This window comes from Anarhichas minor, unplaced genomic scaffold (genome assembly GCF_050575085.1).
Source record: "Anarhichas minor isolate MPS153535 unplaced genomic scaffold, ASM5057508v1 ptg000046l, whole genome shotgun sequence".
Taxonomy (NCBI): Eukaryota; Metazoa; Chordata; class Actinopteri; order Perciformes; family Anarhichadidae; genus Anarhichas; species Anarhichas minor.
The window spans coordinates 1,115,121-1,130,329 of record NW_027466492.1 but is presented as its reverse complement, the minus strand read 5'-3'; the positions used below and the strand labels follow the sequence as shown (position 1 = coordinate 1,130,329).

General features: G+C 39.4%; 1 protein-coding gene and 1 long non-coding RNA gene across 4 annotated transcripts; one reads left to right on the top strand and one right to left on the bottom strand.

Annotated features, from left to right (window-relative positions):
* The first annotated feature begins 283 nt into the window (after positions 1-283).
* LOC142971480 (uncharacterized) lies at positions 284-9,874 on the top strand. Of its 3 annotated transcripts, XR_012959349.1 has the most exons (6): positions 284-2,727; positions 3,031-3,074; positions 3,983-4,092; positions 5,432-5,632; positions 6,844-8,749; positions 9,698-9,874. XR_012959349.1 is itself a non-coding variant. In XM_076112021.1 (5 exons), exons 4-5 carry the CDS (start codon positions 5,488-5,490, stop codon positions 7,830-7,832), a joined length of 1,134 nt encoding a protein of 377 aa, XP_075968136.1. In that variant the 5' UTR covers positions 284-2,727; positions 3,031-3,074; positions 3,983-4,092; positions 5,432-5,487; the 3' UTR covers positions 7,833-9,874. The 3 variants fall into 3 exon arrangements, 2 of the variants coding, with proteins under 2 accessions (XP_075968136.1, XP_075968137.1); XM_076112021.1 differs by having other exon boundaries at positions 6,844-9,874; XM_076112022.1 differs by lacking the exons at positions 284-2,727; positions 3,031-3,074 and having other exon boundaries at positions 3,083-4,092; positions 6,844-9,874.
* Positions 2,520-13,228, bottom strand: LOC142971484 (uncharacterized). The gene is made up of 2 exons (XR_012959350.1): positions 13,083-13,228; positions 2,520-12,915 (listed from the first exon to the last, which is right to left on the bottom strand). It is a non-coding gene; the product is annotated as an uncharacterized LOC142971484 (long non-coding RNA).
* Between the last annotated feature and the right edge of the window lie 1,981 nt (positions 13,229-15,209).

Sequence of the window (15,209 nt, the reverse complement as noted above, 5' to 3'; positions counted from 1 at the left end):
CTGTTGTGTGTCCAGAGGAAAATAAAGCTTTGTTTCAAACTATCCCTGGTGTCTGTAGTACTGCTCCTGGGTCCTTACCACACCCGTTACAAAAATAATGTTTTAAGAGGTGATTTAAAAGCACTGACATATTTAGCTAATGTTTTCTCAACAGGCATGTTTTTTCAGAGTGTGGGGGCCCAGACTCGAAAGGCCTAGTAACCCTTAGTTACCAGCTGGGCTCTGTGAACAACCAGAGGGCCACTTTCAACATAGGGTGCCCTGGCTCATGGGGGGTTAGCAGAAGGGCAGAGGGGGAGGACGGGTCAGAAATAGTGGGCCAGTAAACTAAAATGGCTTTAATACCTGACCCACCATAGCTAGGGAAGTTGAGATAGGTGTCCATTGTGGGTAGGGCATGGTGCAGTGAGACGGCAAAGAGTAATAGAGAATCATTCAGCAGGGCCCAGTGTGTCTCTGTGGCAAACAGAGCCAATAGAGGACACTCATTATGGGGAAATGGGGCCAGATGTATCTCTGCTTCATGCAGCTAACGGAGGTGAACTGCACAAAGAGTGTTATAAGGAGATGCTGAAGCAAAGGCTAAGAAAACCATTGATCCAGCATCCAGATGTACTGTGGAAAGTAAGAAATGGCAATGATCCATTGCTAGAAACACGGCTAATGTCCCTAGCATTGTTGACACAAGCATGTGCTAGCATTAGCTTTCCAGTTAACAGCGGCACACCAGGAAGAAAAAGAGGTCATAGTGGAGGACTGATTGTCACTGGATAGAAGTGTTAGCACTGGTAGTCTCGTTAGCAGAGCAGCTAGAACAGCCAAAAGAAGAAGCAGAAATGCTAACAGCATCAGAATGAGTCGGGCCTGGGCTTCCTAAAGATAATTGGGCAAAACCAGAATGTATAGCGATTAGGACCAGTCCAGAGCAGCTGCCTGAGGCATGATGGGCTTTAACTCTGAAGCTAGCAGCATATTGACGACAGTAATGCTAGGCTAGGCTCAATATGTATGTATGGACACAAATACCTCCAGAGAAAGACTCTGAGAGGCTCACGGTTAGCTGAAACAATGTTTCTGGCATCCCAGAATGGAAAAAACAGCACTATGATTTATTTATGTATCTATTCATTTCAAGCATTGTCTTATAGATTTTTTTTCCACACTTTTCCATGCCCTTTCCGTCTCCAGGACATTACATGCATTTATATGCAAGAGCATCTGTATAATACATTATACTATCAAGAAAAGTTTCCTGCATTTGTCATAATTGCAATTTGAATATACATCAAGTAAAACAACCTTGATAAAAACTACCTAGAACTAAAAAAAAAATAGGATTTCAGCCCCTCCCCACTCTGTACCTTTATTCTTCACTATGAAATATGATGAGAGCCCTTAAGAAATCTATTTTTTGTATTCTTGTGTGAGTACTATACTTTTGACTACCATTTCCCATCGTAAATTCATAATATGTTAGTTAAATACACATATAAATACAATGGCTTGTAAATAGTTGTAGTTTCTATTTTAACAATATCAATGTTTGTATAATTTTTTAATAGTTCAAAAATGCTTCTATTACTTAACTTCATTAGAAATGCTTGTCATTTCAATGTCCTTTTTTAATTTTTTTTTAATTTTTTTTTTTTGACATACTTTATACTAAATTCTAGTTGAGTAATAACGTCTCGACTTGAGAAGGTATTTTATGTAATCCTTCCGTTTTAGTAATTACTATTACCTGTCTAAGTTATTAACAAAGGCTGCAGACCAGGCCGAGCCTCAGAGCTCCCTCATGCTAATGGTGACCGAAGGAGTGGGGGATGGGCGAGGTTACGGTGGGGACAGTCAATGTCATGTTCTGTGTGAAGTACCTTGTGACATTACACAAAACCTGACGTTTACCGTCCTCATGGGGACCATGGCCTGGCCCCGCCCCCACTCAGCACATGCTCCCGTGGAGAGGTGACTGACTGCCTCAGACTGTCGAGGGGCTGCACACACATGTAACCTGACGGGCTAGCTGTGGAACCTGGATGGAAATGGTAAGTTTTTAATTATTGTCCTAGCTCCTAATGTTGGTACATGTACTGCCATATAAAAAGAGCTGTTGCAATGTGCTAGAACTTAACCGAGATGGACAGCTAATGTTAGCTAACACTAAGCTAGCATGTGCAGCTAGCAGCACATGTTCCAATGTCTACCAGCCTACCGTTAACGCAAGGTTGGACAACTAATTGCAGTTAACTACAAATGGATAATTTACACATCGTGGGGCTTTTTTATAGTCACAATATAATGGTATTTAGATATTTTTTGAATTTATGTTTTATCATTATCTTTTCCCACAGAACGTGAATATTATGCTCAACAAAGTGAGATATTTGACATATTGACTCAAGGTTAACTTTTAAAAAAGTATTTCTTCACATGTAAGCAGATATTGTAATTCAAATCACCATGGGTATTGAAGTAGAATATTTAGCCTCATACTTTAAGAAATAAGTAGATCTCATTACTATAATGCAGCCTATAAGACCAGACCAAATTACTTTTAATTTCAGTCAAAATGTAATAATAGCAGCTCAGGCGACAATTTTAATTACACCAAATTCTACCACTGCAGCTTGAAATACAGAGTACTGTAACATGACTGAATGTGTCCCTTGTGCTTTCAGGAGGATGGAGCATGTTTTTCATCCACTGGTGGCAGCTCTGAATGCACAGGTGAGAGAGGGGAGAGAAATACTGCTGTTAACAAGAACCTGATATGTTTAAAGTGTTTGCAAACCAAATGTTATTGCCCTTTTGTTCATATAGCAGTACTTTTAAAATAAAAGTGCACAATACACTACTTTTAAATTCATTATTGAACTTTGCCATAACAAAAAAATAAATACATGCGATTAATTGCGATTAAAAATTGTAATCGTTGCCCAGCACTAATTTTTACCCATCAAAGATTATGTTGAAGTTATTAGTTCATCGTAAACCATATTAACATTTCCATCCTCTGTAATATATTTGCAGGCGCTGATGTGACAGATGGCTTTAACCCTGAACAGACCAACGAGGTAGGATATGTCATCTTCTTTGGGTTCTTAATTGACAGTTAACCTGCTCGACTGTGTATGTAGAACAGAAATCAATACAATGCTAGAGTAATTCATTTCTTACAGACTACAGCTAGTTAATCACACATATTCGACTTCCATTGTTACTACAGTGTTTCCCACAGGGAGAAATTCAATTGTTTGCACTGCAGCCACTTATTCATAATGTCTGATGAAATATAAGTTGTAGTATTTGTTGTTTGGTTGTGTATTATTTTATTTATGTAAAACAGTGTATATCTCAGCATGCAAGACACATTTCAGAAGAATATTCAATGTTTCCCACAGAATTTGATTCTATTTGTGGCCTAGTGGCTGTTAAGTAAAGTCTATGTGAGAAACAACACTATTCTGATCAGTTAAATCAAATCTAATTGAGGCCTCGCATGCAACACCTTATTTTTTATTTTTTTTTGCAAATGACCACATTCAACTTTTTAAGAAGTTAATTCACTTTAAAATATGACACCCCTAACTTAAGTTTACTAAAGTTGTTCAGTGGATAATGTGGCACCCCAGTGGCTCACCTGACAGCATGTATCATTTACAATAAGGCCAAAACTTAAACTTCGTTTAAAGTCGTGTTATGCGTCGCCTCCAGAAAAAAAAAATCATGATGTGTGTGAGAAGCGCTATGAAGCGACAAACACAAAGAAGTTAAACGTTGAGAGGGAGAGGACCTTGATTTTAAGTCGTAGCTGGAATGCAAAGATAAGTAGGTAGACTGGTAGAATGGTCGGTAGGTAGACTGGTTGGTAGGTAGGTAGGTAGGTAGGTAGACTGGTAGGTAGGTAGGTAGACTGATAGGTAGGCAGACTGGTAGGTTGGGAGCCTGTCCAAACATTACAAAAAAATGATTTGTTTTTCAGGAAGAACACGGTCCAGTGACAGTGACAATACCGATATTCTTGACCCCACTCCAGCTGATGTCGATGAGGACACAAGTGTTCCAGAGCTCATGAGAACTGACAGTGTAGTTGTAAGTTTATTTGCAAAACTTCACATTCTAACATGAAAAGGGCCATGACATCTGTCAGTTTACAGCAACCAGGGTAATATGTTCAGAGGCCATGACGATTATTCAAAGCGGTAATGTGAAGTGCCACTACGAGACAAAGCACAACTCTTTTGAGCTAACGTCTCAAATAAAAGCACAGAAAAATAAACCTAAGAGCCCAGTATGATCAGAATCCTAACACATGAATTCACTGACCAACAATGATGTTAACAGAGAGGAATAGAGCTGAAACAAGTGGTTTAATACCCACAGATAAAGTCCTGCTCACTAATTAATCTTATTAGAAGATGAGAATAATATGGATATCTTGGTTTTCTTGGGTGACATCACTTCACACCTGAATTAAATTAATTTAAAGCTGCAGGACACTTCAGTTCTTTATTTTAAGATGCACATTTTTCAAAAGCTTTCTGTTATGTAATATAATCTTAATCTCAATTTGAAATCTGACAATAAATATTGTTTATGTATTATTCAATTGATCTTTCTATATTTGATTTGATAATCAGTTGTTGACTACATACAGACGTTAATACAACTGTTGGCTACTTCAATATACAGTATATGGGACTAAATCAGAGTGCAAGTTAGACATTATTATGATGTTCTGGAGCTTTAATGAGGAAATTCTCTCTGAATGGACCTTGTTGAACTTTAATTGAATACCCCAGTCATAGATGTTTAAAACTACCCTAAACAACACAACAACAATCTACGTTAATATGCATGCTGTTCCACGGCTTTAGGAAACACTGATAGGATGTTCTGTCAGAGCCACCCACAGATGTTTTAGAAAATGACCTGAACAAAGGAAAGACATTACTGAATGCAGCAAGACCTGTATAAATGAAATAACGGATAAACAAGACGTGACCAGTAGACTCTGTTGGCTGGTCCACCATGACATTAGACTAATGCTGCGTTCACACCAAGCGTTACTCGCGGGAGTTTGATTGCGGGATCATTTGTATTTATCTGCTTCATTCGCGTTCGACGCGCCGGAGTGGCCAGGAAAGACTGGTCCTATGTATTTTGATAACTTACCCAAAACTAATGGTCTAAATTGGCACTGCTCAGTAAAAGTAATAGATTAGTTTGGTACTCAATATATATCTATATTTATGTACAAGTATGCACACTGTAAATGTTGTTCTTTAGGCAAGCAGTCAATTTCTTTTCGAAACATTTTGCCTAGTTTTACTCTGTTGTTTTGTCTTGACATTTATTATTGTTAAATGCTTGTGATTTTACAATGAAGAATATCCAAGTCTAATCCTTTCTTTTTCTTTCTTTTTTTAAGCTCAACAGACAAATGCTTAGACACAAGAAGACCTCTATCAAGTTCTGAGTACAGTGATGAGGATGAGTATGTTCCTCAATCTGATGAAGAAACAGAAAGTCACAGTTCAGAAGAAGATGTCAAACAGCACACGGGAAAGAAGAGAAAGGTACAGAGAACAACTTCAACCAACTCTCAGGAAGGAGATGACCAACCACCAAGGTAAGCTTTTACATTTGTGCACTATTGTGTTCAGATGGAAGACTACAGGTACAATCTTTGCTGGACCTTTATGCACTTCTGTTGCTGGACGTTGTTCAATATTGGCAAATTGAAGGTTTAACAGGTTTTTTTTTTTTTTTTGAGGAATTCATAATCGTGCCTGTTCTCTTTGACATTCCTCGTTTTCTTTGTTAAATATTTGAATGTTTTTATTTGCATTACGGCATTAGAGTTGTACGAATCTATTTTGTGATACACAAACATATATTTTCGTTGTATTTTTATTTAAAACCATTTCACTACACTGAAAATGTAAAAAGTGTACATTGCACTGCAGTTGTAATAGAAGTTGTACACAACAGTTGTGAGGCACTGAAAGGTTTTGAAACAGTAAGTGTTGAAATAATGTTTACAGAATTACAATTTAAGTATTGTAGTAGTCAAGTTCAGTTTTTGTTTTGCAAGTGAAATACTACTTTGAAATATTATGCTGAGAGCATTGCAGTTGTGATACTGTGATATTCAGCTCCATTATTTGTAGGTTTTTTTTCAACTGAAATACAAAGCACTGAATATCACAGTATCACAACTGCAATGCTTTCAACTGTAATATTCAGTGCACTATATCTGAAAAATGCACATAACTTTGAAATAAAGCTGTGAAGTTTGAACATTTATATTGAGTGGAGTTCAATATACACAGATGAGTCATTATACAATTACAACATTTAATGGTGAATACACAAATGCAATATTAAATTAATTAACAAAATATAATACAGAAACAACTCTTTTTTTTAAATAAAGCTCCTTGGTGTTTCTATAAACTTACCCTCCATTGAATACCTTATATAGGCTTGTAAGTGTAAGACACATTTTTAACAGTGTCTCCTGGTGGTGGTTTGTATTATGACATGATAGGAGCGTCCCCGCTGGGATAGAAAAACCAGACAAAAATTCAGTTTGTTAAATTTGAGAAATTTTGATACTTGAGTTGATATTTTGGTTCCCATGACCAAAACAAAATTTATGTGATTAAAAGTATGCCGTTATTCCATTTAGAAAATAAGGTCCCCACGCGTAACCTCTACACTGACGTCCCCACCATGTAGCAAAAACGTGTATGTGTGTGTGTGTTTACATGTATTACAATTTCAGAACCAAACTACTGAATGCACATATTTATTTTTCTTCCATATTCTGGTTTACAGTGATGAGGATTACGAGCCCCCCCATGCCAGTGTGCCAGGTACTTCAAGTTCCTCACAGCCAGCACGACGAGGACAAAGGACAGCTCAACGATCGGCTCCAGGACAAAAGAAAGCTCCAGGACGTCCACAGCCTCAGCCAGCCGCATCACCTCCCCCCATGGCTTCACACCCACAGTCGTTGGCATCTCATTCAGAGTCGAGCCCTGGAGCATCACCCCCGACCACTCAACAGAAGAGACGGCGCGCCTCTCTGGGAGCTCCAGCATCCAAGCATGGAAAACCAAGGTCAACAACAGACAGTGAGGAGGAGGACGACAGGTGGCACAACAGAGAGGAGGAGTGCATCCAACCAGACCCTCTCAGGTTCATGCCAGCCAGGACCCCGGGACCCACATTTGACACCACCACATCATGGTCTCCCCTTGGCCTCTTCCAGCTTTTTTTTTTCATGCTCTGTTGTCCAAAAAATCATTGACAACACGAATGCCAACGCTGCCAAACGGAAACTAGCTGGGATGAAGTTCCAATGGGCTGTGCTCACAGTGAAGGACTTTTACGTTTTCCTCTCCATCATCATCTTCACTGGCCTTGTGACGGTCCACAACAGGTCTGACTACTGGAGGAAGAGATGGCCGTACAACTTTCAGTTCCCTGGTGACAGCATGACGAGGGACCGCTTTAACACCATTTTGTGTTCCCTTCACCTCAGCAACCCAGAAGAGGACGAGGAGAACGAGAACAATAGGAACACTGCTGAGTATGACCGCCTGTTCAAGATAAAGCCGCTGTACACGGACATGGTGACCGCCTGTAAAGCACATTTCCAGCCGCACCAGAATGTGTCTATTGATGAGCGGATGGTTGCCAGCAAAGCCCGCATCAGTATGAAGCAATATATGAAGGACAAGCCCATAAAGTGGGGTTACAAACTGTACGTGCTGGCTGACTCATCAATAGGCTACACCTGGAATTTCTTTGTCTACCAGTGAAAAAGTGAGTCCACCACAGGCCACGGGCTGAGTTACTCGGCAGTGATGGACCTTTTGCCATTTCCTCTCCTCGGTAAAGGCTACCATTTGTACACAGACAACTTCTATACAAGCCCTGCTCTCTTCACCGATCTGTCCAAAAAGAACATCGGCTGTTGTGGAACCATCAGGAGAAATCGTATTGGCTTCCCTAAGACCCAGATCAACAACCTACCCAAAAAGGCTGTGAGGGGGGACATGCGATGGATCCAGAGTGGCAAACTCCTCTTCGTGAAGTGGATGGACACGAGAGAGGTCACGATGTGTTCCACAGTTCATCGGGCCTATAGTGGACAGACGGTGAAGAGAAAGGTGAAGACTGCTGGGGTGTGGCAGCACAAATCAATACCAGTTCCGGACAGCATCGTGGACTACAATCACAGCATGGGGGGGGTGTGGATTTGTCCGATTCCCTAATCGGATCGTACACCGTCCGCCACAAGACCATGAAGTGGTACAAGACTTTTTTTTACCACTTTGTGGACATCGCTGCTGTGAACAGTTACCTCTTGCACAAGGAGCTGTTCAAGTTGAGGCAGGACCCCACCCAGACAAAGCCCATCACCCACAAGACCTTCAGGGAGCAGTTGGCCAAGGAGATGCTGGAGTTTGCCAAAGGCTCAGCAGCCTCCCCACCCCCACCCCCGACCACCTGCATGCCCATGTTTTTTGAAACGGGGCTCAGGAAACACTGCAAGAGGTGCAACGATCATGGAATGCCACGGGTGAAGACACCTACTTATTGCGCGAGGTGTGATGTTCCCCTGTGCCTCAACTCCAAAAATAACTGCTTCCACCTGTGGCACAGTGGACAATAACCCCCCCAAGACCTTCAGGGATACTAGAGTGCATTGACGGCTCAGTATCGTGTAAATAATGTAAATAGTTTTATTTTTTTTTGTGTGGTTTTTTTTTTTGTGTGGTTTTTAGTTTGTTTCAAATGTTTACAGTAAAAATAAATCTGTTTCATTTGGATTCAATATTCAGTTGATTTGTGTGTTATTTTGAATGGGAAAATATATTCCCCCCCCCCCCAAAAAAAGCCAGAAATTGCTGCATTTGGATGTGTTGAACACCATTAGTAATATATAAGTGAAATATGTAGCTTAGTACATGAGGAAATTCAAATGGCACACATGGTGCCCAAATGCACATTTTGGAAATCTCGCCTAAACCTTCTGTACTAAAACCTCTCTCATTTTGTTGTGCTTCACTATATCAAAGTAAAACTTTTCAGAGAGACTGTTCACAATATGTGCTATGATTTGGGAGATGTTTTAGGCTGGCTGCTGCATCATTTTAATGAAATAATAACAATAAAAGGGCTTTTTTTTCAGGCGAAGCTGAAACTTTTCAATTTGAGCTGTGTGCCATGTTCATTTACTCTTAACCAGTAACTTATACACTGATATTTACACATCTGAACAAATCTCACAAGTGTTCCCTTTTATTACAACAACAATTATTCAAATAGACCTTGTGGTTGCAAAGATGTACTCTCTTGAATATGGGTACGCAATTTTCGAGCAGAGGGCTAAAAATAGGGCTAGGGCTTAAGAGGTTTTAATATATTTGCGTAGTTTGTCGACAGAAATGACAATGGCTCAAGCGAGGTCTCAGGCAAGGACTCTGACGAGGTGTCTGATTTACAGAAGACCTATTATAGATACTACCTCGAAGCAATCTTGGTGCTTCATCAGTTTCAGCGCCCAGGAGCAGTGGAAGGAATGACTGAGTATACTGTATTTTAACAGCTTGAAGGAGCCCCTTTGATATGCTGCAATGGATATATGGACATATATTAATATATTTTCATTGTTTTACAGGTGCGTGAGTGGGTCGAAAGGAGGCCGGTGGACAACACCAAACAGAGGTGTCGGAGGAGGTGACGGAGATGTCGGTGGAGAGTGGCGGTGGAGATGTTTTTTAAAATTAAGTTTTATTTATTTTAGTTTTTTTTGTGTTCTATAATTTTATTTGTTCATAAAAGTTTTATTCATTTGGTTCATGTGGTTGTTTCTTTTCTATTAGGGAATAATTTTGAGAGTATGTGTGTAGTTGTCATTTAGACAGATAAGGGAGGGAGTAACACAGGTTACCCACAAACAAATAGTGCTTTTGGCTGCAAGAATTCCACAGGTTGACAGTAAATACATCATACATGAAGACAAAACATGTTATAAGATAAAGTATTATTGATTATCTGCAGTGTGACTTTAAAAAAAAGGTTAAATATCAGCTCAGTGGCAAGGTTCAGGAAGTCCATCTTAAATCATACAATACATTGTTATTGTCAATTCATACTGAAATGTTTTTGCATTGTTAGGTAGTTGAGTTCAACACAATTTATTTTATGTTCTGTAATATTAGGCATCAATGGGTACGTCACAAAGATTGTCTACTCGTTATATACAGTCTATAGTTGTGACTTATAAGGCAAAGTGTTGCTGGGATAAGGTGAAGATAATTTAACTTCAGAACACGTGCAAACATGCATCATGTAGCTCTGTGTCAAATGTAAACTACATTGTGTAGAAGTCATGTAAATCGGCTGCAGATTTCCATTCGCTAGTAGGTGGCGCTGTGAGTATTAGTGAAAATTAGCATGTAGACATCCTCAGGCCATGAGTCTTATCAAGCATGGGAAGTTTGGGACCGTTTGGAACAAGTCCAGCTGAGTTACATCAGCTTGTTTGATGGGTAATCACTTAAAGTAGCCGCCTGCTATGGCTAAGCCCTTCAATCAAATGTAAAGCTTTTGATAACTTTTAATCACAACGGTGTTAAGATTGTACTGGCAAAATTTGAAGTGGATCTGACAAAGTACCTAGGAGGAGTTCGTTAAAGTATAGCGCCTATAAGTTGTCCAAAATCATGGGAAAATTCACACATAAATCAAAATGGCCGACTTCCGGTACGGTGTAGAGCGGGGGTCACTAATTGGCGGACCGCGGACCGGATCCGGACCCAGACGCCGTTGTATCTGGACCCAGGACCTAAAAGCGATAGATAATTGAGAATTATTAAATTTTGACGGAGCGCCTCTATTTTAACCGGCGCAGCTTTTTCAGCCTTCACGGTACTTGTTCAGTGGTGCAAATCACATCACGTGATGCAGCTCAGCCAATCAAATATGAGTATTCTGACAAGTTTCCTGATTCGAGTGAGTTGTACACACACACGGGAGAGACGAGGACAGAGAATGAAGAGCAGGAGAATTATGTGAGCCAGAGAGTTATTTCACATGACGTTTTCCAAAGAGAAAAAAGTGGTCAGAGAGACCAGAGCCTTTAACCAATAATGAACAGACTTTTATATGTTAATTCTTCCCACAGACAGTTTAAAACCAGTAGGTCTCACATGTTCTCAGAGATAGTTACGATTAATAAAAGCGGTAATATGAAGCGACACTACGAGACAAAGCATAACTCTTTTGAGCAAACGCACCCACTCACATCTGTAATGAAGACACAGAAAATAAACCTAAGAGCCCAAAATGATCAGAATCCTAACACGTTAGTTCACTGTCCAATGATGTTAACAGAGAGAATAGAGCTGAAACAAGTGGTTTAATAATCACAGATAAAGTCCATGCTCACTGATTTCTCTTGTTAGAAGATGAGAAAAATATAATATCGTGGCTTTTTTTGATTATCACTTCACACCTGAATGAACTGAATTTAAAGCTGCAGGCAATTCAGTGAAATTATTTTTTCTAAAATGAATTACTTTATTTGAAGATGCACATATTTCAAAATCTTTCTGTTATGTCAGTTATTCTTTAATCCAGCCATTATTTTACTTGAAATGAGAAGAACATTTATTTATGTATTTCTATGTATTATTTATAATCCATCCAGTTAAATTTGAAAACTGAGAATAGTAATTGTTAAAATATAATTGATGTGTACTTTCTTTATTTGATTTGACAGTTGTTGACTACACAGAGACGTTACTACTACTAGGCTTCTCAAAGACCCGTTTGAGAGGAGAACTTTGGCGGAGAAACTGCAGGTGAAATATTATACTGAATTGCTTGTGAGGGTGACAAAAATAAGATGTCCTGACGTGTTTGTTTAAGTGTTATTTACTGCTTTTTTCATGTTGGAATAAATGTTAAATATTTAACTGCAAAGTAGTAATGCGTGTTTTATACCTTCATTTTTTTTGCATTAAATCATTCTGGGATGTTTGCTGAAATTGATTGGATGTGGCACAGCCCTACCTAGAACATGTTCCACCAGCCGCCACTGCTCAGAGTGTTGACTGGCACTTGACTGAGAAGTAGTGCCATATACTGAGTAAGCATAGTCGTGGGCATATAACTGATGGAGACGGTGCCTTTCGCGTACTGCATCATAATCGCCATCTACTGCTGATAAGCGTTCATGGACTATCTTCATAAGGTCTTTAGTCACAGCCTCACATGCATCAATCTTGTGTCTCAACTCAGTGGATGGTGTGGCACACTCTTATTTCACTGTAAGCTCTCATGACATCATCCATTCCTTCTTCAATGGTGTCTGCTATTGTAGACAATTCAGTGACTGATATGTTTTTCTTTCAATTGTCTTTGGATGTTCTGATTTTCTATTGATCATACAGGTTTATGAGTCTTTTTTCTTTTTTACTCAGTTCCTCCTGTTGGTAGGCAAGCATTTTCTCTGTTTGCCCACTATGACATTCTGATCAACGTGGTAATGCTAACACATTAGCGTCATCCATTTCAAGTTGACGCTCAGCTAATTGTTTTTCCTTACATTCAATTTCCTCCTTTAATTCTTGCTTCGACATGACTTCATAATCCTCCAGATGTAGTAAGCCTCTAATTTCTTGTATTTCCATTTGTAGCTTATCTGATCCTTTATGGCATCCATTTTGAACGTAGTTGTCCTTACCGCCTCTGTTGACCATCACGCTAGGTGCACGAGTAGCGGGGTGTAGCAGGTGAAGCTCTTACTGTAGCATATCCCTCCGAAAGATGGTCCGACACTTGACTGATGATTGTACAATTTATTTCTAAATCCCACAAGCAACGGAAGAGCTGTGTACAAAGCACAAAGCAACAATTATGTGTTAGCATTTCCTTATTGTTAGCATTACTGTAGCCTACACACATGGAGCCGTTACGCTAGTTACTTATGCTACTTAAAAACACACACATAGTTATTACAGTTATCAGTTATTACAGATATTAAAACATTAACCAACCTTGTGCCTCTTCGGGGGGTACTAGCTAATACCTTAACCGTTTCTAAACGTTCACAACCGTCATATTCTCCGTACTTTACTCTCTCTCTTCGCGCGCACAGTTCTACTTCTGTTTTTACTCTGAGAGCCACCTTCAAAATAAAAGCATTTCGTCTTAATACAGGAAATACATAACAAATGTGAGAAACAGGCAAAATCATGTAACAACGGCAACAAATGTATTGCTAAACACGAATTTGGTTACTTACTTAGCTGCGGATCTTGCTCTCTCTCTCTCTCTCACACATCAAATTTACTTTAAAATCAACACTTACACATACAAGTGTACTAGATTATTGGTCCATGGGTACTTCTCAAGTATCTTAATTGTCGTTTCCTCGATCCTAGCTCGAACCGGAAGTTGTTCTGCGCCGCCATATTGACGGCCGTCCCAAAGCTCTTACTTCTGCTCTGAGGAGCGAGGATCGAGGCGGGAGGAGGGATCTCTGAGGAGCCATGAGCGAGGACCCACGAGAACAGACTTCCAGGAAGTGTTTTAACGGCCGACACGCCCCCTTATTGTTCATCAGTCATGTGATTGGACGCTGCAGCCGATCGGACTGATGAGATTTTTTTCAACATGTAAACAGTGAAGACGGATCACAGATTAAACTCAAACTTTATATTTGATTCGTTTTCTGATTCAACATCTGGTTTAAATAAATGTTCATTGTAGACTGAACAACAAAAGGACCACAAACAACTTTCTTCATTTATTAGAAAGATTTGTCTTTTCATAATCTGATGTTACCCTCAATAACTTTTATTATGGATTCAATTAAAGTCAGAGGGAGCTGGAGAGACTAAACCCTTTATATATCTATATCTATATATATATATATATATATATATATATATATATATATATATATATATATATATATATATATATATATATATATATATATATATATATATATATATATATATATATATATATATATATATATAGAGAGAGAGAGAGAGAGAGAGAGAGAGAGAGAGAGAGAGAGAGAGAGAGAGCTGAGAGACAAAACACTTTTTACATAATTTATCATAATTTCATTCAGTCACGTGAGGCTGTTCATTCCTGATTGTCGGGTTTGATGAGTTTCATCATTGAAGAGAAACAATAATCATATTCTGGGTTATTTAATAGTGACGTCATAATCTGAATTTCAAAACGTACAGACGCAAATAATTCATAAATAAGACGATCACATTCCGCCGGTAGAAATATATCCTGCGCTTATAAACAGAACACAGGACACAGTTTGTTAACAGACTACAGAGAGAAACACCTCTACACTGATGATAACTGTGTGTCTTTATTAGTTATTAGTATTATTAGTTACTATTATTAAGTACAGTGACCATGTGAACATACACAAACTTATCAAAAGTCTCTCCAGCTGTTAAAGCCGACTGACAGCTGATCCTCCGTCATCAGAAACAGACGTCACTTCACGTGACGCAACTGAGGAAAGGACGTCTCATGTCTCTTAAAACATATTTCCTCGTTTCCTCTCTCCTCGCATGGTTTCCTCCATGCATCCCTGGTGGGAGGGACTAAGACGCAAGGAAAGGACCTAAGTGAGGGAAACGGGGATGCAATTAGCATCCTTGTTTCCCTTGTTTCAATTCCCTTGTTTCAACTAAGAGACTTGGGATGTACCCCGTGACTTCAGACGGCCGCTCCGTAGGGCTGACAACGACGCTGGACACGCCGCTTGCTAATCGCTCCAATAACAACTGCTTCCTCCATTACAACGCCTGTAATCAGTTATCCATGTTGAATTAACCTGTTAGTCAATCGGTAATCAATGTTGTTGTTTGTGAGCTTCCGGGAAATGGTCACGTGATAGGGGACTGACGAATCATGGAAGGACACGTCATGACTGCTAAGAACCAATCAAGTAGCGAACGCGGGTGTGAGCGTCTGTTAACATACACGAGGAAATGTGTTCTCAATTATATGTTATCCATTTGTATTGTCATATGCAGGCTTTATAGAGTTAATTCAGGTTCTGAGTGATGGACAAAGAGAACTTACTTACTTTGGAAAAACAGTTCCACTGAACAGAAGTGATGCCCCACGTTGTTTTATTC